This window comes from Drosophila kikkawai, chromosome X (genome assembly GCF_030179895.1).
Source record: "Drosophila kikkawai strain 14028-0561.14 chromosome X, DkikHiC1v2, whole genome shotgun sequence".
Classification (NCBI taxonomy): domain Eukaryota; kingdom Metazoa; phylum Arthropoda; class Insecta; order Diptera; family Drosophilidae; genus Drosophila; species Drosophila kikkawai.
Genome location: NC_091733.1, coordinates 10,918,008 through 10,942,393, shown reverse-complemented (window position 1 = coordinate 10,942,393; position 24,386 = coordinate 10,918,008). Strand labels below are relative to the sequence as shown.

The following is a 24,386-nucleotide window of genomic DNA, read 5'->3' as shown; positions in this document are numbered from 1 at the left end:
CAGCAGGGATTACTGTTATTTAAATTAATGCTTAGATAGGAATCAATAATTAATACATAATAAAATAATAAATTATAAATAAAATATTGTTTGCAGAAATAACAATGATTTGTCTAGGCTCTTAAAAAATTAGATCGTTGGCTTTTGTGACATCTTTGATATCATATTTTGATTCTGCTAAAATTTTAAACGGCTAGATCGACTCGGGTTTTGATGGTGATCATGAATATATGTAGAGCTCAGCAAAGCAGGACGAGCCAAAGATACATAGATCGCTAGATAGATATACAGATTGATAGATAGTTTAATGCAATATTGCTGTTGTAATTTCTTAATATTTTTCAAGAATTGTAAATTGTTAGTAATTTGTTATTATTTCAATAATATTTGTTAATTCTTGAAGCCTAATCCAGTTTTGTAGAATCTTCCAGCAAGGGCTCATCTCTGATTAGCCTGGACTTGGACTTGGGTCTTGCTGGAGTATAGATTGGATTTATTGGTGGGGGCTGTTGTCTTCCCTCAGGTGTATAAGGTGCAGGGCCAACATGGGCCCTTGGTGGTGTCTGGGGATCATTGAATACCTCCTGCTCTTCCTCCTTCTTGGACGCCTTCCCTTCTCCCTTCGAAGAACCTGCTTTAGCCACGTCCTGAATCTTGCTCTCCATCTTCTTCTTCTTCAAATCCTGCTCGATATCGGTGGGATTGGGCTTGCCGGCACGCTTGCCCAATAGCTTTGCGGGAACCTTGTCATCTGCCGAAGTCTCCTCTTCAGTCTTCTGCTTAGAAGCACCTTTTGTGGTGCAAGTCGCCTCTGCCTTCACCTTGTTGCCGGTGTCCAGTTGCTTCTCTTCCTTCTCTTTGGTTAGCGGTGTCGTCTTTGAGAAGCCGGGCATCTCGTGGGGTGCTGATAGTATAGATTAGCGGGGTTGGAGCTGTGATGAAACCGGTTAACGTTAGTAAAACCTTTGACGTTAAAGTTTTACCAGTGAAACCAGCTTGACATTAAATTCAATGGGAACTCTTCGGTTACATATTTGCTATATTCAAATTAAAAACGGTATGTTTTAAAATGCTTGGATTTCTTTTGCTTTTCTTTTTTATATATGTAAGCTTCTTTTTTTATTATTTATTTCCTCCGATTAAAGGGTTAACAGTATCCAAAACCCAACTCCTGTAGCAACAATGTTGCTACAGTGCTCTCTTGTTGGGCTAGGCTAACAGCTGTAAGGACCATCGGCTAATTAACAGAGTTAGGGGGAAGCCTAACAGCGGAAACAGTACTGTTATATGCCTTCCACGGCGAACCCTTCTCCTGCGTAGCAAACTAATCGAACAGAGATGCGCGGTTGGAAGGGCACGTGACACGACAAATGGAAAATTATCGAAAAGGAAATGAAATCTAATAAGTAACATAAATATATAAAATGTAGCGAAATAGGCATAAATAAAGCAATAAATCAATCGGTAATGATTTGACTTTGTGAAGTTAAAGAATATGTGAGAAGATGTAGTACCTTTTGCGCATTTAGTCACTAATTTTAGTTTAAATATGTTAAGAAAACATGTAAAACTTATTGAAAAAACCAGAATTCATAAGAAATACATGTAAGAAAGAATATTCTTTAATAATTCTTTAATTTAATTTAAAATTTTATTTTTACGCAATTGTTTTAAATACAACAATTTATATTTGAGGCACTTACAAGTGGCTCATCTCCCATTTAAAGTTATTTTATGGCTTTTTCTATACGTTTTATAGCCATTTTCCACAGTTATGGTTATGTGCTATAAGCCATACATTTATAGGAAACGCGTTTATGGCTCATTCTTTATGGCAACCCCTGTCCCAAAGCTGCAAAAAGGACGAAAATAAGCTCTCTTCGGATTTGCAAACCGCAAGCAAAAAGCGTTAAGCCCGGAAATCTACAAAATTTTGCGGCGAAAGTGGACCAAAGTTGTGTTTTCCTACTTGTTGTTGTTTTTATATTATTTTATGATTTCCCCCCGCTTAAGCTGCAGCTTTCTCTCAGTTGGCCGCGAGTTTTGGCACCGAACGGTCTACAAAAATGAGCGAATTTTCCGGCCGCAGTTCCGCTTCCGCCTGCGCCTGTTCCTCTTGTTCCTCGTTCCCAGCAGCTTGTTTTGATTATTATTATTGTTGTTAAAAGAAAATTACGAAGATAAAGTGCGTTGTTGAAAGTGTCAGGCCTCGAGGAAAAGCGCCACTCAAAAACCAAGTGTTTTCCCGTATTTGTTGTGGTTATTTTATTTCTGTAGAGGAAAAACCAGGAGTCAAATCCAGGTGAGGTGTTGCTTTCCTCTGTGCTACTTTCAGCTGTTGTAGATGTTGTTGTTGTTGTTGTTGTTGTTGCTACGGGATAACCTAGGAAAAGCCCTAGCGAATGTCTGTTTGTGTGTGTGTATTTCCGCCAAGTTGCTCTAGATTTTCGGGCTTCCCAATTTCCTCAGTCTTCGCCCCGCATTTTTGATTACTTTGACTTTCGCCCGCTTTTCACTCTCCATTTCGCCGAGTGAAAACTTTTTTGATTTCCCCCTTTTTATTTTTATTATTTTTTTATTTTTGTTTTTTTTCTTTTGGCTTCAAGGATGCGTGTGGCACATCCTCATTACAGTTGTCTCTCTGTGTGACGTGACCGGAGTTCATTCCTTTTGTGGCTGCTGGCCGCCTGCCCCATTTTCGGGGAATGAAAAAAGAGGTCACTAGCCGCGGCGACACTTTCAGGCCCAAAAGCCTTACATACATAGCATATCGGGCCCAGTATATATCCTATATAGTGTATATATATATGGCCAGATATCGGGGTGTGCGTGTGCAACAAAAGACAGAGCCCCAGAGCCAGAGCCAGTGGAATGACCTCGGAGTAGGTTAATGAAAAGTGGCACTACGGCTGCTGGCTGCTGGCTGGGCCTCTTGCCAACTGGCTCTCCTCCTGGCCCCTCTTAGGTCTCCTCTAAGCCACAATGTGTGACCAACTTTGTTCTGCACTTGCACAAATCGAGGGATTCAAATGAGAGAGAATTACCTGCGCTTAGATGCAAAGCGATTTCAAATCACTGCGGCAAATGCCCAAAAGTATGCCAAGAAAAAAACTTGTAGCTTTGCTCATAGACACATTATAAACATAAATTTATTTCGAATTGGGTTAAGTTACCAAAAATTTAAGCAAACAGTACACTAATCTTACTAAAAACTGTAAAATTGTTTGTAATAATTGAATAATTCAAAAGAAAGGCCTTGAAAACTATATACAAATGCCTTTAAAAAATAGTAGCCTTAACTTTGCTGAACTACCAACGCCTTTCTCCCAGTGTGTTTGGCCAGTGTTTGTGTGAGTTTGAGTGTATATAAAACCCCCCATTAAGTGCCCATTACACCTGTTATACTGTCAACGTTTTGCTGCATTGAGTGGGCCCCAGGACCTGGGGAGGATCTGGCCAGGGTAAGCCCAGTGCGAGGCTCTTAGTGTAATGCACTTATCCATGCCCGGCTGGAATATAATTAAACGGATTTAATGGGGAGCTCAATGAACCGAATAAGCCAGTAAATAGAAAGAATATATATTTTGCAGGGAGCTTAACGAACACAGTAAAGCTTCATAAGAGTGAACTCTGAAGGAGCTACATGAAAGAGGCGATTGTTGGTGAAGTTTAGCTGTAATCCTTGACGAGTTCCTAGTTTTTCCGAGATACGTAGACCCTGATAAAGAGTTTGCCGCTGGTTGGGTCAGCCTAAAGTGATCCATTGTCATCAGCTGGGGAGGCAGAACCTGTCCATCATTCGTGGCAGCGCTCCTCCGCTTTGAAGTGGCAATGCTGCGTCTTTGGTTACAAATTCAATTGAAAAACTGTCAAAGTTTTGTGATTGAGAACGAGTATGAGCACCTGTCCCCGCCTCCGCACACACGCACACAAACACCGCCATGATGATGAGGCAAATCTCTGGGTGTAAAGCGATCCAAGATGAAAGTGTTTGCCTCCGTCTCCGCCTCCAAATCTAAATCCAATCCAGCCATAAAGCCATTGTCGTCAGTTTCCGATGAAAACATTTGGGTTTTATTTTCGTTTTTCAGTTTTTGTTTCTTTTTCTTTGTGACTCATTGACGCCGCTTTTTTTGGGGGTGAATTGAGGAACTGCATCAACCCATTGACACAAATTTTTTAAAATCTGATTAGGAGTACATTTTATAGACTTCTTATTGTTTTTGGTGACAGGAAGGCGAGCGGAAATGCCTCGTAATTGGTAGGGTACCCCCATGGATGGGACTCCTCCGCCGGCTATGATGAGCTTCACCATCAGCCTGGCGCTGCTGCTGCTGGCGGTCCTGGTCATGTGCCTGCTCTTCGCCTGCCACTGCCTTGGGCCGAGGGCCGCCAACTGGATGAGGATGAGGTCCAGCAAGGAGGAGAAGATCGGACTGTCCAACCACAAGCACAAGCTCTTCCATGCCAATGGCTATATGGCTAGTGTGAGTGTACATTTGACTATATTTAAATTTAATTTGTATTTATGAAATATACATATATTATTTATGGGGTAAAAGAATAAATACTTTATTAAGCAAAAGCAGCAACCAATCTGAGCTTTAATACTGCTTTCTCATGGATACCCTTCACCCTTTGCAGATCCAATCCGGCTCGGAGTTTCTGCTAAGCACCAGCGGCAGCTTCAAGCGCTTCGACACCATCGACAAGGACGACTACAGCCGCTCCCAGCAGACGCAACTGCTGCTGATCAACGGCAGCGGCGCCATGTCCATACCAGCGGGCGCCTCCTCTACCAGCACCACCGTCGTGGAGGCCACCACACCCATGTGGAACCTGCCGCTGGCGGACGGCGGCATACCACCGCAGCCGCTGAGGCCAGCACCGGCTCCAATTCCAAACTCAAGTGGAGCGCCAACACCCAATAGCGCTGGACCCACCAGCAAGACGGTGTCTTTCTCCTTCAGCCAGGTGAACGAGGTGGGAAATGTTTCCATATCGGCGCCAGTCATCGGGGATCAGGAACGTCGCTCTTGCCTCCGGTTGAATGGTGGTGGCTCTACGTTAGTGGGCATCCTCCCTCAGCCACTGGAGGCACCACCACCGCCACGGCTCACCACATCGGCGTCGGTGAACCTGTCGGCCACTGCTATACCGCGACCGACGGCCAAGCGACAGGTGTCCCTGCAGCAGGGAATCAATGGAGGCCAACAGGTGGCTGCCGCTGCTCCCAATTCTATTTCTGCTCCTCCTCCTGCTCCCCCCGAGGAAACGGAGAGGCGAACGCCGGCGCTGAAACGTAGGAACTCCAGCACCAATCCCTTTCTGTGCGAGTCCACGGAGCAGATGTCACATACAGAGCCTCCAGTGGTGTCCACTTCCTCTGCCACGATTTCTGCTGCTGAACAGGAATCTGTCCAGGTTCAGGCGCCTTCCTTGGAGAGCAGCTCGCCTCACCATAATGGCAATCCCTTTGTGGAGTCCCAGAGTTTGTCCAGCCGCCTACTGAAGCTACAAAATACCACGAACCCGTTTACAGGACTCTCGCAACGGGTCAAGGGACCGCACCTGCTGCAAAAGACCATCTCCGAGGACTATCTTTTCCGCAAACTGGGCATGACCAATGGCCATGTGAATGGCAATGGGAATGGTAATGGGAATGGTAATGGCACCTGGTCCTTTGGACGCTCCCTGCTCCGCCAGGACTCCACTTTGAGCCTGGGCATGGGCCTGGGCAGGCGCAACAGCTCCCAGATATCACTGGACTCGGCCTCGGGCTCGGTAAGTGGCTCCCTGGAGGGCATCAATCTGGAGCGGGCAATCTCCTGTGACTCTGTTACCTCGGACTCGACGCTCTTCCTGGACCAGCTGGATCAGCCCTACACCCAGATCACCGGATATCTATGCGTGGGCCTTAACTATGACAAGTAGGAGTAGTGTCTTTGGGTGCTCCATGAGATTTTTGATTGAGACTTAAAATTATTTCTTGCCAGGAACAGCATTAGCAACGAGGGCATGGATCTCACGGTGAGTGTCCTGGAGGCCAAGGGTCTTATTTGTCCCTTTAGCGTGGACTCACTGGACACCTTTGTGCGCATCTATCTGGTGCCCGATCATCCGGGTGCCATGCAGACCAAGGTAAAGACCAGGAAGGTTTTTTGAGTTCCTGATATATATGTTAGAATCCCTTTCCAGGTGGTCAATGCTGCCCTGACGCCCTGCTACAACGAGAGCTTCAACTTTTGGCTGCAGAAGCGGCAGGCCAGGCACTCCCTCTGGTTCCATCTCTACCACAATGGGCCCGCCCACACGCTGATCGGCGAGGCGGAGATGGAGATCGGTGAGATGCCGCGCCCTATTACCACCTGGATACCGCTCTCGGACTCTCGCAAGTGCAATGCCCGCTGGGGCGAGCTGATGTTTTCCCTGAGCTACCTGCCCACGGCGGAGCGTCTCACCATTGTGGTGGTCAAGGCCCGGAATCTCAAGCTGGACTCGGAGCAGCCCCCAGACACCGTGCAGAGTGTCTTTGTCAAGGTGAGGGCGAGAGAGAGTGTGTGTGCTTTTCCTGCCTCTGACTTACATCCCACCCACTTGACCCTAGGTCTACCTGATGGACAACGATCGCAAGGTGCTGAAGAAGCGCACCTCGCTGAAGCGCAAGGATCGGAGTCCCATCTTCAATGAGTCCATGATATTCAATGTGCCGCCACCGAGCCTGACCACTGCCCAGCTCCGGCTCACTGTGTTCGGGGTGACCAGCGGTGGTGGTGGTGGAGCTCCTGTGGCCCTGGGTCATGTCGTTGCCGGCAGCTGTGCAGTGGGCAAGGGTTTGCGTCACTGGCACCAGATGCTTTCGTCGCTGCGCAAACCGGTGGCCATGTGGCATGTCCTGCGGCGGGCTGTCAATCAGCCGGTGTTTACGGGCGGCGCCGAGGCGGTGGTGGCTGCCATGCAAAACACACTGCAGCGGTCCAGCGCCAAGCGGAACAGCATTGTCTAGGATGCAGCTATGATGCAGCGGCTCCTCTGATCGTTAGGCACAAATTTTCCGCCTCGTTGCCGACACTTAATTTAACGCGTTTTAGTTGGAAAAAAAAAAAAGAAACCCCTTTCCGTAGGGAAGAGGAGGAGACAAAGTCAGAGACAGATCCTTGTGGAAAATCGCATTTACCACGCCCGTTTACTCTTGCCATGAGAATTTCTTACTTTTCTACTGCTTCCCCCGAACCAGAAGTATTATTATAGACAGAAAGAAAAACCCCGCACCAAAGGACAAACGAGCCTATTAACTAGTTATATATAATATATATACCTATATATACATATATTAATATTGTCGCGCACTAATTGTTATGTAATGGGTTTTATTGTACCGAGCATATGGCCCCGTATCTGGTGGATCGGAGACCCGCACTTGTTGAGATTTGTCATTGCATACGGCGAGCGAAATAATTGAAAAACTCTAAATTAAATATATTAGTTTTGATCAGGAATATATCTTTTAAGAAAGGAATGTCAAGTTTTTACTACAAAAATGCTTAAAAAGTAAGTTTTAGGCGGATTTCAAATTTTATTGCATACTTTTCAGCATGCAAATAACTGATTTAAAGTCTCTTAAACGGAAATAAGGAATGATCTTTCAATAGAACTTTTTTAAATTATTTTTAAAGAAGAGTCCTTAAAATTGTTAAATTCCCTTTTGATTGCATACTTTTCAGCATGCAAATTCGTGATTTTAAACCTCTAAAAAGAAAAGCCATTTCATTTTGGTTATGGATATCTTTCCAAGAAAGGTTATTTTAATTTATTTTCAAAGGAGACCCTTTAGAATTGAAAAGTTTTCAATTTGATTAAAAATAATTGTTTCAACTCTCTAAGGTATTTTGTTATAAATATACATATTATTTATTTGAAATTCCCAAGAAAAGCGTGGCATCTTAAGGTAACCATTTGTTTGGTCTGTAAAAGAAAAATATGTGAAAACAGAAACCAAACAGCATTTCAACACTCGAATCATTTTCAAATTTGAAGATCATCTTGAATGGAGACTCGGGCGACTTCTGCCACTTGAGATCTCCGATTTCTAACTTCAAAACAAAGGGGGAAAAATGAATACCCAGAGAGGATTTCAATTATTTCGCGTGCTGTATGGCCCAGTAAGCCTGTTGTAGTAGAACTCCTCCCCCTAGATAGATCGTCATTTGGCAATCAATCGTTGTTGAATTAGAGAGAGTAGAGGTGGGAAAAAATCGATCAGAAATCGATAAAAATCGATGCTTATCCACCTCTTCTAGAGACCCTAGACAAAGACCCAAGCTGGCCCCTTGAGAGCATTGTGATATGATATAATAGAATGATTCAGAGTGCCGAGTCTGTATCGTATCGGAAAAATCAAAGTATTTAACGACAGTTGCAATCCATAGCCGAATTGTATTATCTATATTATATATATAGTAAATATTTATTATATAATGGACACACCAGCGATTGTTTTTTGTACTTTTGTGATGATGATTATTTGCGTTCGTTCGGATTTTGTAGTTTTATAATTAGATTTAGTTGGTTCAAGTTGGATCAAACTTACACACAGTATATAAAATATATATATATATGGATTTCCATTTAGAGAGCGTTTTTTGTAAACAGTAAAGGACAATAACTTTGCAAGCATTTATATAATTCCAAGTGAATCGAATAATTATAGTAATCGAGGCTTAGTTCAAACCCATTAACCAGATTCTCCAGATTGTCCGCTGGATCCGCATGGATGTCCTTGTAGAGCGTAGAATGCACTTGCACCTGCACCAGCACCTGTCTAGAGTCCTTTTCTAGCACACACTTTAAGCTGAAATTTTACTCTGCGCACAAATCCCGTTACGTCACTCAATCGCTCAATCATTCAACTGTTTACATGGTTAGGCGGCAGAACAGTGCGTTTCACAACTGTATAGTACGAAGAAGAGCACATATATACTTTCTAGTAGTTCTACAAGAATTTACTGCTTTCGATAACATATCGCTTAACGGGCTGAATTCGATAACATTTGACAATCGCCAATTAAAGAATTGGTCTTGATTCGGCCTCAAATCAATCTTATTCCCGTAACTTCAAGGCCTGACATGTGTGAAACGCACTGTAACCGAGAATTTCCGGAGATATATAAACCTGCTGGTTTTTGTCTGTTTTTTATATAAATTAATTTTTTTTTACATGAACATAATGTTTGTTGGCTAAACTAAAATAAAAAGAACTCGTGTTGAATTTGTATTTATACGAACAAAAAATATATATACATATATGAAATGTACGTGCTATATGAGATAATGCTACAAATTGTTATACAAATAAATCAGAATTGACTCAAAAATATATACAAATATAAACGGATACAAGATATTAAAGGAAGCAACTAGAAATCAATATGCACATTGACAAAATACAGAGTCCAAACAGAGAGAGGGAGATGGAGAGATCCGCAGATGGGCTAACTACAGTCGGGCCTCGCGAAAAAGAACCAGGTATATGGGTAAGAAAATATTTAAAAATATTTTTTATTTTATTTATTTTTTGATTATATTTTAAAACCAACTTAATTATTCTTTATAAGAATGTGAAAGTTCATAATCCTTATGAATCCTTAACATTTAAAGTCAAAAGAGGACAAACGGACTAACGGCGAAATCGTCTATAATATAAATAATATATAGACAGATAAACAATACAAAAATAAATATGAAAAAGTTAATGAATAAAAAATAGAATTTAAAAATATGTAAGGTAGCTAGTCCATCTTAAGGAGGTCCTTCTGCCGCTGACTGTATCTTTCGCCCGCTGATGCATGCCATCTGTGCGTCTATTGGATAGTCTATATTTAGAGCCAGCGATTAGCAGCCAATGGCAGGCGAGGATCCGGCCTCCTCCGGTCGCTGCGGCCGCCGTCCGGGTCTAACCACTTGACGCTGCCAGGCTGTCTGGTCGGTTCGTCGGCGACAAGTAGCTGCGGTTGCCTCAGCTCAGTGCTTAAATGTGCGCGTCGCTACCCGAATCCTTTCAGTCGATCAGCAACAAGCCAGCCAGGATGAGCAAGGATCACCAGGATAGAATCATCAGCCCCCGGGAGCGACGTCTGCTGCGTACGCCGAAGTGCGCCCGTTGCCGCAACCATGGTGTCATCTCCTGCGTCAAGGGCCACAAGCGGCTGTGCCGGTGGCGCGAGTGCTGCTGCCCCAACTGCCAGCTGGTGGTGGACCGTCAACGGGTAATGGCCGCCCAGGTGGCCCTGCGACGCCAGCAAACCATGGAGGCTTTGGAGGTCAACACCACCACGACAGCAACAGCCTCCAGCGAGGGTGAGGATTCGCTTACCTCCACATCACCCCCGCCATTGGGATTTAGGAACTCCAGCGCAACATCTGCCACATCATCATCATCGTCATCCGCCACGCGACAGGCCTTGATGGCCCAGAAAAGGATCTACAAGCAGCGGCTGCGCAGCCTGCAGCAGTCCACGTTACACATTACCGCTGCCATGGAAGGTTAGTAGCTTAAATTCCACATGAAACCTAACATCAGGGCGTATTTTCCTAACAAAGAAGTTAAAGGTTGAATAGCAGTATTTTTTAAACTAAAAAATTGGCTAGAATAGAAAGGATATAAGGCCGGAAACCCTGTTATTTCTACATGTATTTATGTTAATTTATTATTTCCCACCAAAGATGTTATGGTTTTTATTTGTTTAACTACAAAATTCAATAAATTTGAAAGGATACCAAGAACAGGCGGTAATTCTGAAAAAAAAGTTTACAGGAATTTATGCTTAGTTTCACTATTTCCATTTTTTTTAGTAAAGAAAAAGAGATTTTAGAGTTTCTATAAAAATACATTAGTTTAAAATTTCTGAAATCCATTAATAACTCAATTAAATTTAGAAAAAATATATAATTAATTATATATATAACATTTTTGAACATATCCGCAAATGTTAAACATTATTTAATAGTTTAATGTTAATTATTGTTTAAAAATATCATTTACGAAAATTAACTCAAAAAAATAAGCTCTTCTTTGTCCTTTTCTTGTGGATAAAATGATATATTTAAATAATAAATAATAATAATTTAAAGCTGAAGATTTGAAGGTATTTCCAAGATCGTTTTCCAGTGGATTTCACTGTATAAACAATTAATGTAGCTTAAAGATACATGTCTATGATATCTGTATATCTGAAAGTTAATGTATTTTAAAGATAAATACCTATGATATGTATCTTGACTATTAAATAGTTTATGTATCTTAAAGATGCGAATTTATGATTCAGATCTGGCCATTACATAGTCAATGTATCTTAAAGATATGTATTTGACCATTAAATAGTCAATGTATCTTAAAGATTCAAATATCTGAATATTATATAGTCAATGTATCTTAAAGATATACATATCTGACCATTAAATAGTCAATGTATCTTAAAGATTCAAATATCAGATCATTAAAAAGTCAATTTATCTTAAAGATATACATATCTGACCATTAAATAGGTAATGTATCTTCAAGATACATATCTATGCTACACTCACTCCCCGAGTCCTGGTCCCCGCCCCTTCCCTGGGCTCTTCCTTATTTTTTTCCCCTCCACCATGCGGTGCCAGACTGTCTGGTCCAGACACTCACTCCGTAATTGGAGATCGTCTCCATCTCCCAACTCAGAGACTCCTGACCGATCGATACGTCGATGAGGGAGGAGGGGAACAGGACAGGAAATGAGTGATTCCCTGCAGCAACACTAACAACACCAACGCCAACAATAACACCAACAATATGTAGCAATTATTGAACTGACGAGAAAAAAAAAACAATGGAAATGAAAATGGAAATCGGACGCCCCGAAGTGTGTACGCACATTTTCCAATCACTTGAGGCGTAAGCTGATACGCCACGAAAACGGAAAAACCTCTTGAGAGGGTGAGAGGAGGGCAAAAATGTGGCAACAGCAATTGACTTCTTCTCCTTCGGGTTTTTCTCTTCTTTTTTTTCTCCCATCTGCTTTCCGAATAATATGTGGCGATCCGCGGTGCCAGACTGTCTGGTGTGGTGGCCACGTCTCCGGTTACCCAATGTGATCGCTGCAATTTGTATTCCCTTCTTCGCTATCCTATCCACCTTAATCCGTACTAATTTCGGTGCTTCCCCCGTTTTTTTTTCTGCTTCTTTATAGAGTACAAGCAGCGCTTTCCCACGTTCACATCGCCGCTGATGGAGCGCATGCGCAAGCGGCGGGCGTTCGCCGATCCGGAACTGAACCATGTCATGGAGGCGACACTGGGCGGGAACGCTTTGTACTTTGCCACCGTTGCCGCGGCTGTGCAGCAGGAGCAGCAACACCACCACCACCACAACTTGTATCAATCAATGCCGCCGCCGCCTGTGAACACACTGGTGGACACGCCCAGGACACGCCTGACGCAGCACTCCAGCTCCAGCACCGTCAAGAAGCCCAAGCTTAGCTTCTCCATTGAGGCCATCATGGGCCTCAGCACGTAGCCCCTGAAGGACACTCTCTCACTCTGTACATAGAACTAGGATTAGGTGACCCTTTTTTTTAATATCCCTAAGTTTCAACTGAAATAAAACAATGAAAATATAAGATTTTTTTAATATTATTATTATGGTTTTTAATAGGGAATCTATGATCTCGTAACTTTATCTTAAGGGTAATCACTATATAAATAAATTAATTGAATGAAATATAGATAGAACATATAATCTAATCCTTAAATGAAAAATATCTCTATTTAAATCCTTAAAATAATACAATGGAAATATACAAGTTTTTTTTTAATATTATTGTAGTTGTTAATAGGAAATCCTCCAAGATCTTGGAACTACTATATGTTGGGATCACAGGTTAATCCCTTTATTTAGATAATCACTGTATAAATTATATTTATTCGGGTAAGCTGAACATTTAATATTCTTTTTAAAAAATATTTTGTTTTATCTAATTCTTACAAAATCTCTGGATTAAAATAAAATAATATAAATATAAAGGTTTTTCTATTATTATTTTTATATTTATAGGGAATCTATGATCTATGATTTTAAAATTAAATCTTGGAACTTTGAGTAAATCACTGCATACATTAATAATCAATTGTTGAAAATATAGAAACCATAATTTTTGTTAAAATATTAAAAAAACGGTCAAAAGGATTCGATTTCCATAAAAATGCTCTACACTTCTGTAAGGAAGAATTGTTTATATGTTTATATTATATTTCTAATTGTGTAATTTAAATGTATGATAGAAGATAATAATTATTAAATATTATATTAACCTTGCAGGTTTTTATAAATTTTGTCAAAAGTTTGCAACGCTGTCATTTTTGTCATTATTGACCCTATAAACTATGGTTTTGTTGCTATTTTTGTAAATCTTCGCAGGCATAGTGTAAAAAGTCAATACAAATGTCTAAAATATGTTTTTTAAGGACCAGACACGAGCTTTTGAGTTTCCGAAATGTAGCTAAATTGTATGTTAAGTACCATATCTTGCAAAATTTTCTATATATTTTGCATATTTGGGTATGCAAAGGATTTATTACGCGACATAACACCCTCTCCGTACGGAAGATCGGCCATTTTCTGGACATTCATCTAAATAAGTGAGTTATAAAGCAAGGTTGATGAGGATATAAGGGGGGAAAAGCATGGAAAATTAATAATAATAATTAATTAATTAATTATTTAAATAAATATTTTTGAATGAATAAAACCTTAAAATTTGATAGGTACTCCGCTGCACCTGCTTCATTCCGCCCCCGTCCTTCCTATCAATCGGATCAATGGCTCTTCGATCAAATCATCTAAAAATGTTTGATTTGCTGTCCAGGGCAGCAAAATGCGCGCGCTAATGCACATCTATCGATCTATCGCTGCCTATCGAAAAAGCTGCTCAGTGATGCCAGGGCTGCAGACATGATAATTGTTTTTCAAACGTAATCGCTTGCCGCTCTTTCGCCGTGACTTCGCCGTTGCAACAAAAGCAAACATATAGTTGTGGTATATATACATATATACATACATACAGTATATATTTTGCGACAACAACTAGAGGTGGCGCGCCGCGACGCTGCTGAGAAAAACATTTGCCAGCACTTCAGCTGCTTCTGTTTCGGTCGCCGTTTCAGTTTTCAGTTGTTTAATTGCGGCTAGCGGCCAAGGAGCTTTGATTTTGTGATTCCGATTCTGATTGGAACAACTGACCGGGAACAGCAAAAGCAAACATACACCCGCACACACGCACCCTAGCGCACACATTATTAGGTATATATATGGTGTAGATAAGTTTATTAATAAGTTTATGGCTGACACACACACACACTCGTGGACTTGGGATCACAACAAACGCCGTTAGATAATTGCCCAACCCCCCCTTGGCAACAAATCCTCTTTCCCCCACCCGCATCAAGGTAAAAAGTGCAGCGAAAAATCGATTGAGGCAAAAACACCGTTGTTTTCTGCTCTTGAACTACATATACACGTGCGTGTAAGCACACACACATGGCCGCGAAATTCTAATTGGGAGCAGAGCAGCAAGGAAGTGACAGTGAAAGTGATTTGTGCGCCCAAAAAAAAATCAAGGGAACCTAAAAAACGGTGTAGTACCTCAGATTTGTTTATCGTTTTGCGTGTTTCTTTAATTGAATTGCGTGTTTCTCCCACAAAAGCCGCTAAATTGTTGCTTCTCCGCTGCGGTTAATTTTTTTCTTCTTTCTTTTTTGTGTTTGTGTGCGTGTGGCGTTAACAGCTGTTTAGCAAACCAATTAGCACAAAACGCCAATCGGCCCCCGTTTTCCCCTCTAATTTGTTTCCCTTTATTTTTGTTTTTGTTTATTTGCACCCTCTACGTGTCAATCAAGTTGTAATATAATTTGCTGACGTTCAGCCATAAAATAAATATATAATTATTTATAAATGAATACCTCTCAGTGCTCCCTACTCGACTTACGGTACTTTTAATTAGTTTCCAGTTGCTTATCAGAGAGTTTCGCTCGCTATATCTTATCCAGTTGGGATTGTGTATGCAGCAGCGTCCGATTAGGGTCCCGTGGTGGTCTAACTAGCTGGGAGGGTAATCAAGGTGCAAAGTGCACATAATACTCACTTTTTTTTAGGGGTAATGTTGCATAATTATGTTTGTTGTCAAAACAAATCAGAAAATCGCAAAAGCAGCGGCGGGCACAGTGACTGCCAGCAATCTGTGCACCATGAAAATCCAAAGAAACAACATATAGAATTTTTACCTAAATTTAAAACAAATGTTAAAATTAATAAATATACAAATTGTTACGGCACTGTTTTATTTGTACTTTTTTTTTTACAAAATATTATAAATTGAATAATTAAAAATTAAAAATCTTTCCGATTTTCCTTTGCTTTTAAAACTAAAAATGTAAAATATTTGTATCATCATTTATAAATTATTAAAATTCATAATTTGTATATAATAACTACAACATATATTTAATAAATATATTACGAATTTTTTTTTTTGTGGCTTAAAAATAAATTCCTCTAATATTTGTTAAAGTAAAGTAAAGCTTCTTAAAACTAAAAAGTAATTTATTTTAATTATTTAAATTCAACAATTAGTTTTCATAAAAAACTTAATGATTTTATAATATTTATACTTTAATTTGGTTAATAATAAACTTAAATAAATAAATATTAAAATAAGAAACACGCTAAAGACTTTAGTATAAGGTTTATATACAAAATTATATACTTTAATATGTAATTTTGTATTAAAAATAATAAGATACGCCAGAAAAAGCTTATAATTATTCAAAAGAAAAGTTTTGTGGATTGTAATACCTTTAGGGAGTGATCACTGTAGTTTGTGTTCTCCCAAATTAGGTTTCCCCCCTTTTTTGTTGCCTATTTATGAAATCCGCAACCGGTTTTGAAAGGAATATAAATACAAACATAAATTCTTCAAAACGTGTTGGGCTTGGCTTAGAATAAATAAAAACGCTGATCTGTATATATATATATTTAAACTGTATGTATATCCATATGTTTTTTACGATTTTTAATTTCAAAAAATTCGCTGTCGCTAAAAAGAAAGCAAACAATCTGCTCGACTGATTGACGCTTGATTTTAGTGCTAACGCAGGCACATTTACTGTGTGTACTATATGTAGTATATATATTTCAGGTATATCTCTCTGGTCATTGTCATGTCTTCCAAACGATTCTTTGTCTGCTTTTTTATTTGTATTTTTTTTTTTTTTTTTTGCATTACGCAATTGTAGCAATTCAAAGTGCAAAATTGTGAAGAGCATGAAGCAGAGGCTGTAGTTTTATTTGATTCAGAGATGTGCCGGAATAAGCTCAGACTCGGGACGTCACTGATAAGCGTTCTGGCTCAAAGTCAAAAGTACAAGCATTCCAAAGCCGCGCCAGTAATGAGTTCAAATACAGCTCTTAAATCCTATATAAACATAGTGTCGTAGTAAATGCCCAAAATAAGGAACAAATAGAGCTATTAACTCGCATATGTACACATAATTCACAAGAGTAAATACCCGAAAAATCCGTAGATTGCCCCTGAAAAATAAAACTTCCATGGCGATAAGCAGCAATTCGGCGAAAGATAACCAACTAAACTCACTGTTATTTGCTACTTTTTCAAGTGTTGCTTGTATTTTATTCAGAAATGTAATATTTTATGTCAGGGAATATTTTTCCTATTTAAAACAAACTAATTAAATTGTACAGCGAATTCACTTTTAAATTGCCCGCCCAAATGCAGTTTGGGTTTGTGTCCCGTCTAAATGCACATTCGCCGCAGCATCAGTAATGGCGCGGCAAATTTAAAAGTCTGATTTCCAAACAACCTGCTTGCAATCGTAAATATGTACATATATTTCCACAACTTTATGCGTTTATATAGGTAATCGAACCACGCGAATTTCCATTGATGAGCCCTAAATATGTTACTGATAGCGGACTTTCCTCTTTGATAAGCCCTAAAGGCCTCACTGATAACAGCTGCGCGCTCAATTCGCCGCTCTTATAAGTTTGCTCTACTCTTATACGGCAAACACCCCTGATTTTTGAGGGCGGTTACGCGTGTGTGTGTGTGTTTGAGTCTCTTCTTCTTCTTCTTCCAGTTTCGCGCTGGGTCTTTAAGCGACGTGTGTGCTTTTGCTTGTGCTAACTAATTAATTACTTCTACTTGCAGCCAAAAATGAGTCGCATGCTAATTAAGCCCGCCGCTGCCACAATGTCTGCGGCTCTGCAGCAGCAGCAGCGGCAGCAGCAACAGCACGTCATTCGCCGCTGGAAATCGTTCCTCAGCAGCAACAACAATGGAAATCGCCGCGCGGCGAAAACGACGCTGGCAGCAGCGACTACGTCGAACAGAAGCAGCGGCCAAAGCGGCAGCGCCGCCATTCAACCGTTAGACGTCCATCGGTAAGCTCGCGAGTGAATGAATTTAGTAAAAACTTAAGCTAAGAAAGAAACTCCTCTTGCCACTTTCCGTCACAGTTCGTTCTCCACCAGCCACAGAATGCCGTCGTCCGAGAAATCGCTGTCCTTGGACAACATTAACCCCAACTTCATTGCCATGGAGTATGCGGTGCGCGGTCCGCTGGTGATTCGCGCCGGTGAAATCGAAAAGGAACTGGAAAAGGTGAGTTGGAAGTGAGAGTTATAAAAGGAAGCGGCGCGGCGCTAAATGCGACGCCATTTGTTCCCCTTTTTGATTCGTCAAATTTAATGGCAAAGCCCGCATTTAATGTCTAAGCACGCTACAACATTATTCCCATGGCGTGTCTGTGTCGCTCCCGCTGTGTTTGTGTTTGTTTTTGATGTGTTGTTTGTATGTGTGTGTGTTACTGCCTCGCTTTGCCGCCCTTTTCTTTACGCCCCAATTCGCCGAGGCGAGAACGCTGCGGGGAATCATTCACCTTGCCTTTGCACTCTCTTACTCCAAGGACACCTGTTGCTTTTAAAAAATCGAGGTAACAGGCATGAGGAAAAAACTAAATTAACCGTAAATATACAGTTTTGTGTTTACATTTTTTGCGATAACATCTGTTTCGGAAACAGAAACAAAGCAGAAATCATATGAAATAAGTTTCCACTTGGGGTCTTTGTTTATTTTCCCTTTTTATTTCCAATTTCTTTTTCAATTTCAAATTTTCTTTTTTTCTGACACAGTCTTCAAAGGTTTCAAATTATATTTACTTGCCCTTATATTGTAAATCTGAGACTCTTAACATTTTAAAGTCTTAATTTGTATTGGAATGTTTTAAAAAATAAATAATAAAATATAACATAATATTTTATAGAATTTATAACATTTAAATTATATTTTTTACAAATAGAATGTTCAGGATCCACTTAAAAAAATGCAACAATAATACCATAAAATGCGTTTATTAGTATTAGTATTCGTTTCTTTGCTAGCTTAAAAACAGAAAAAAAAAGAAAAAATTGTAGTATGAAAAAGTATAGAATAATAACTAAGAGGCAAAGCTCTGGAAAGCCAAAAGTTAAGATAACAAATGTAATCTCTTTTTGGGTGCCATAAAACAATCGAAGACTTATCTAGAAAAAACCGAAATATATTCTTTATAATATCAGCAGGCAAAGAAAAGCGCCGAAAGGCGAAAAACAAGACAATAAACTCATTAATTAGTGAATGATTTGTCCCCAGGCAGTTGGCCCAAGAACCGCATTTACTCGAGCTCTACTATAAGCTCAAAAAGCCGAGTTTTATTCCGCAGCGAGTCATGGTTTTAATTGCTAATATATAAGTATGTATATAGCCCATAGCCGCTTCTAATTAGTGTAAATTGCCTTTCTTGGCCGATGGCCCCTCAATTGAAGCCATCAACGAGTTGTGGCTCTCAGTTGCCCAATTTCAAGTTCACTGAACGACCTTCAACTTGGCTTACATAAGTGCAAAAATTGGGGGGGCTGGAAGGAGGGTGGCTAGGATGCTGCCTGTTATCATCGAGCGAAACGTGGGAAATCATAATAACAAAGGAAAAAGCAATATGCGCATGAGCTAGGGAAATGTATGGTACACACGCACGCTTTTCTCTGGATTTTTCCACATTTTTCCACAATGTTCTCTTCGAACTTTGTTGACCTGTCTTCGTCGTCTCAGTGTTTATACAAATTTACTTGTAATATATGTCTGTACATTGGTAAACTCAAATTCTGTAGACAGCACATTTTGATTCCTTGGTTTCCCGCCGTTTTTCCCGCTGCGTTTGATTTCCTTTTCCGCCCCACTGACTCTTGTTTTTGCCTTTTTACGTTTTATCAAATTCCTCCACTCGGAATCCACTTGGAGCCTTGGCACTTGGCCAAAAAGCAGATCATCTGACAGCAGCAGACATTTGCTTATCAAATGCATTTATTTCACCTTTTGTGATTGAAATCAAATAAAGAGAGATTCTTAGAGTGACGTCTTCTTCAAGGCCTTAACTTCCAACTTTAATCATTTACAAAATTTATGAGAGCATGCAGAGTAAATCGTTAATATTATTATTACTATTATTATTGTTCTCGACCTCGTTATTGCGATAATGTCAGACTTGGCAACGCCTTTATATACCAGTATATGATTACCTGCGGTTATATTCCCCCTTGTATATAGGTACTTATCAATTATACTACCACTTAGCACCAGAAAAAGTTTGTTTACAGCAAGTCAAGTGCAAATTGATTGGAAGGGCGAGGTGGAAAATATGCCAGAGAGAGTCTAAATCGATTCTAAAAGTGCGCACAGCTGCGATCAAAACAAATGAGGTGCAGTCTCTGGTGCCATAGAGCGAGATTTCTATATAGATATTTCCATATTCCAAACAAACACACACAAAGGCGATTGTTTAAATATATATATGTAAAGGTATATTATAGTAGGTAGGTGCAATCCATTCGCCCCTACTTGGCAACGCTTTTATCAGCTATTTTCGAAATTAAAAATGAAAATAATTAACAAGGTTCGATAAGGTGGCGAGGCACGTTTACACTGGGTAGAAATTGGCGAAGAATCCGGAGCAATAAATACCCCACATTCAGAACCGTGCGAATTCCTTGATTTTCCCAATAGTTACATTACATTGACGTCACTTCAACAAAGCTCACTTACATGCTGTAGCAATTTCCATTTATTAAACAGTATCCAGAGACAGGGGAACCTCCTCCTCCCCTGTCAAGTGGGACATTATGCGGTAAATTGCCCATTCGAGCTTGGTAAATGTGTTTGGAACCCGAGAAGCCGCCCGGCTCTTTAATGAATGCAGCTTGCATGTGTGTGTGTGTGTGCCCTGCAAATTGTGTGTCACTTTGATGACATTTTCCACAGTCAATTATTCTGTGTTCGTGCCTGGATAGCGTGGATAATTGGGTGCACTGAGTCCACTTTGATATGGGTCAAGACCTTTGTGAGTCGCATAATAATACAATACATTATCCTCTTTTGCTTTAGGGTTAGGTTAAGACCTACATATATATGTAGGTGTCATAGTTGCTTACCATTATCCTCTTTCTGTTGCTTGATTAACTTTGTAAAGCTTTACAGATTACAGAGATTTCTTAGGGTGTGGTTCATGTCTAGTTTAGTTCTAGGTCTTTTCTCCAAGTTTTTCCTGCTTTTAACATGCAGTGCCTTGTAAGGACACGTTTTACGGAGCTATTTCCTTTAAATTTAAGTAGCTAAGTAAGCCGAGTTAAGTAGAGCCCTCAAACTGCATTTTTAATAGTGTTTGCATTCGCTTCTTTACCACTAACTTCCTAAGCTAATTTTCTTTCAATTACCTAATTTTCTAAGCTCATTTTCTTCGATTACAACTAACGTTTCTTTGATCCGATAAAAAATGAATTGCAAAGTGCACTTTCATCGATTTACTTAGCCCTCTTAGAGTGATTACTGATCAAATCAAATATTCCAGACGGTCGAGTACTCTAATTTCCTAATTTGCTTTGAGAAACCACTCACCCACCTGCAAATTAAAAGCTCATTTGATACGCCATCGCCCTACCATAATTATAATTATAATTATAATTATAATTATAATTCAATTTGAGCAGCCAGCAAACAATGTGTAATTTCGTTGCCGTTCCAATTGAATTTGATTACAGGGCGTGAAGAAGCCGTTCGACCAGGTGATCCGTGCCAACATCGGAGATTGCCATGCCATGGGCCAGGAGCCCGTGACGTTCCTGCGTCAGGTGAGTGAATGTTGTCCATTTCCTGAATGTAAACTAAACTAAAATACGAATCCCTTTAAAGCTGATGGCTCTGACTTTTGAGAAGCGTCTGCTCGACTCGCCCGAGTATCCCGAAGATGTTAAAAAGCGTGCCTGTGCCATCTTGGATGGCTGCCAGGGACAGTCGGTGGGTTCCTACACCGACTCTGCCGGCCTTGAAGTGGTTCGTCGCCAGGTGACCAAATATATTGAGAAGCGCGATGGCGGCATTCCCAGCGATTGGCAGAACATCTACCTCACCGCGGGCGCCTCTCCCGGCATCAAGACCATTCTGGCCATGATCAAGTAAGCAAAGCAAAGCCAAAACAAATCCGGAAATTAGGTGAAAGATAAGGGGAATTTTTGGGAGCTATCCTATCTGGCAAGTTCTAAAAAGTAGCATGCTGATAATAAACTTTTTTAGAAGCCTCATTAAATGTTGAGGGATTTTAGAAGAGGTCTGTTCCAGAAGGCTTATCATAAATCCACTTCCCAGACAGGGATAAATATCATCAGTTACCCTGCAAACTTTCCCACAAATACTTACTTCAAGTTTACACTCTTCCCTTTCAGCTCCGAGGTGGGCGGCAAGCCACCTGGCGTAATGGTGCCCATTCCCCAGTACCCCCTGTACTCGGCCACCATTTCCGAGTACGGCATGACCAAGGTCGACTACTATCTGGAGGAGGAGACCGGCTGGAGCCTGAGCAAGGCCGAACTGCAGCGATCCTTTGATGAGGCTAAGAAGACCTGCAATCCCCGTGCTCTGGTTGTTATCAATCCTGGTAATCCCACCGGTCAGGTGCTCACCCGCGAGAATATCGAGGAGATCATTAAGTTCGCTCACGAGAACCAGGTGCTGATTCTCGCCGATGAGGTGTACCAGGACAATGTCTACGACAAGAACTCCAAGTTCTGGTCCTTCAAGAAGGTGGCCTACGAAATGGGCGAGCCGTATCGCAGCCAGGAGCTGGTCAGCTTCCTGTCCACCTCGAAGGGCTACCTGGGTGAGTGCGGCATTCGCGGCGGCTACATGGAGGTGCTCAACCTCGATCCCAAGGTCAAGGCCATGCTGACCAAGTCAATTACGGCGGCACTGTGCAGCACCACGGCCGGCCAGGTGGCGGTCAGTGCGCTGGTCAACCCACCGACGCCCGGTGAACCCTCCTACGATCTGTACAAGAAGGAGCGCGACAGCATCCTGGCCGCGCTGAAGGAGCGCGCCGAGCTCGTCCACAAGGCGTTGAACAGCTTCGAGGGCTACAAGGTGAACCCCGTGCAGGGTGCCATGTATGTATTCCCGCAGGTCGTGATCCCGCCCAAGGCCATCGAGGCGGCCAAGGCCAAGGGCATGGCCCCCGATGTTTTCTACGCATTTGAGTTGCTTGAGACGAGCGGTGAGTGGTGGCAAATGGTTACCCAAGAGTCTTAAATTTTAAAACGCTCTCCCAAAACAGGCATCTGCATTGTTCCTGGCAGCGGATTTGGTCAGAAGCCCGGCACCTATCACTTCCGCAGCACGATCCTGCCGCAGACGGACAAGCTGAAGCTGATGATGGAGAAGTTCCGCGTGTTCCACACCGAGTTCATGAAGAAGTACAAGTAGACGACGGCCCTCCCATTCGCTATTCCCTGCGCCACGCCCCCGTCTCGCATCCCTCTTCCGGCCCCCGCCTGCTGTGTTAGCTTTTAAAATAAAAATATTTTTTATTCGTTTTTTTTTTACTCTGTTATCGTGTCTTAACTTAAATATTTCGCCATACTGAATTCTACTGTGCTTTGATTTACTTTATTCACGAAATATACATATGTATGTATGTTAACTTGTATGAATCCCCCTGAGTTGTACGTATCCTGCGCAGGTTTTAGCCCCTGTCTCCAGTTAGCAATTAACCCAAGTGTTTAATTTTCGTAAACTATATACCTACTATATATACATTTATGTGTAGTCCTTGATCTTGATTGAATTGAATGGATTCCCCGGCAGACGCGTTGAAGCCTCTGGCGGCGAAGTGACAATAATTTTGTTGGAGCCAAAAAAGTAAGCTTTTTGTTTACTTTTGGCCCAAAATTCTGATATTGTTCTAGACGAAAGTTATATTTGCTTTACATATATACGTATACATGTTTATCCACACATACACATATTTAGCCATGCATGCGCTTAACCCGAATCGATCACGAAGAACATTTGATGTGTTGTGTCCTTTCGTCATTACTAATGTTACAGAAAAGATTTAAAGAAAAACGATGGAAAATATACGAAATAAATACATATTGTTAAATACTTAATGTACATGTGAGTTGACTTTTCAACAGGGGAGAGAACGAGCATCAGCTAATATCCTTCAGTGGTGAGATTACAAGGAATAATCGAAGGAAATACTGCTCAGGACATCAATATCAAAATGCGCCAGTGATGACTAGCCTTTCGGTTCCATGACTTATGTTCTACAAGTGTTTTACATGGATTTTTCGATATTCCATCTCGTTACAAAGTTAGATCCACAGATCTGAAACATTTTACTTTATTTCAACTTTAAAAAAAAATAGAAAAATACTTCATACTTTACTCAATAACTGGTACAAAATTCAAATTGCAAAGTCATAAGAGCTGTTTTGGAAAAACTTGCAAAAACAGACGCCTCTAAAGCTTCTTACTTTTTCCTCCATTTAAAAGAATCCCCAAGAACTTCTTCAATTCTCCCGTTTGAACAAAAAAGTAATTACAAAACAAGTCGTAAAATTTGGTTTTAAATTATGTTCAATTTATTGATCCTCTCTTCACTTAAATACTTGCACTTTCATCAATATTTATATATACATACGTGTATACATAGAAAATTCTTACGCTTTCTTTTATCCATTTCTCTTTTCATTCTCTTTGCTTAAACATTTTGTGTGGCGACAGATTTGGAGGAAAAACAAACGGGAGTTTAGAATGCGTGTCCTTTGATGTTACCTCCACCGATGCACTTGCTCATCCGCCTGTAGCTGCGCTCTTTGTGTGTTTCTGTGATGGTTGGTTGTATGCTGCACTCTCCTTTGCTTATTATTTTTTTGCTGAATTAAAGTCTACCAAAGTCTTAAAGGCTAAATACCAATA

The 24,386-nt window shown here is 40.8% G+C and overlaps 4 protein-coding genes across 5 annotated transcripts; 3 read left to right on the top strand and 1 right to left on the bottom strand.

Moving 5' to 3' along the window:
- Window positions 1-298: 298 nt before the first annotated feature.
- LOC138929121 (uncharacterized) lies at window positions 299-1,082 on the bottom strand. The gene is made up of 2 exons (XM_070288246.1): window positions 984-1,082; window positions 299-932 (listed from the first exon to the last, which is right to left on the bottom strand). The coding sequence occupies exon 2, from the start codon at window positions 891-893 to the stop codon at window positions 405-407; it is 489 nt and encodes a 162-aa protein (XP_070144347.1). The 5' UTR covers window positions 894-932; window positions 984-1,082; the 3' UTR covers window positions 299-404.
- A 961-nt stretch (window positions 1,083-2,043) lies between these two features.
- On the top strand, window positions 2,044-7,429 carry Syt12 (Synaptotagmin 12). The gene is made up of 6 exons (XM_017179145.3): window positions 2,044-2,302; window positions 4,234-4,487; window positions 4,645-5,930; window positions 5,997-6,141; window positions 6,199-6,540; window positions 6,608-7,429. Exons 2-6 carry the CDS (start codon window positions 4,275-4,277, stop codon window positions 7,004-7,006), a joined length of 2,385 nt encoding a protein of 794 aa, XP_017034634.1. The 5' UTR covers window positions 2,044-2,302; window positions 4,234-4,274; the 3' UTR covers window positions 7,007-7,429.
- A 1,999-nt stretch (window positions 7,430-9,428) lies between these two features.
- Window positions 9,429-12,547, top strand: dmrt11E (doublesex-Mab related 11E). Its single transcript, XM_017179130.3, is given in 5 exon segments — window positions 9,429-9,482; window positions 9,883-10,020; window positions 10,022-10,078; window positions 10,080-10,542; window positions 12,222-12,547. Coding segments are annotated over 5 exon segments (1,038 nt in total).
- A 911-nt stretch (window positions 12,548-13,458) lies between these two features.
- LOC108083574 (alanine aminotransferase 1) lies at window positions 13,459-23,572 on the top strand. 2 transcript variants are annotated; one of them, XM_017179432.3, is made up of 7 exons: window positions 13,459-13,668; window positions 17,253-17,485; window positions 17,561-17,705; window positions 21,173-21,262; window positions 21,324-21,586; window positions 21,854-22,677; window positions 22,738-23,572. In XM_017179432.3, the coding sequence occupies exons 2-7, from the start codon at window positions 17,259-17,261 to the stop codon at window positions 22,884-22,886; spliced, it is 1,698 nt and encodes a 565-aa protein (XP_017034921.1). In that variant the 5' UTR covers window positions 13,459-13,668; window positions 17,253-17,258; the 3' UTR covers window positions 22,887-23,572. The 2 variants fall into 2 exon arrangements, with proteins under 2 accessions (XP_017034921.1, XP_017034920.1); XM_017179431.3 differs by lacking the exon at window positions 13,459-13,668 and adding an exon at window positions 14,132-14,329.
- Window positions 23,573-24,386: the final 814 nt, after the last annotated feature.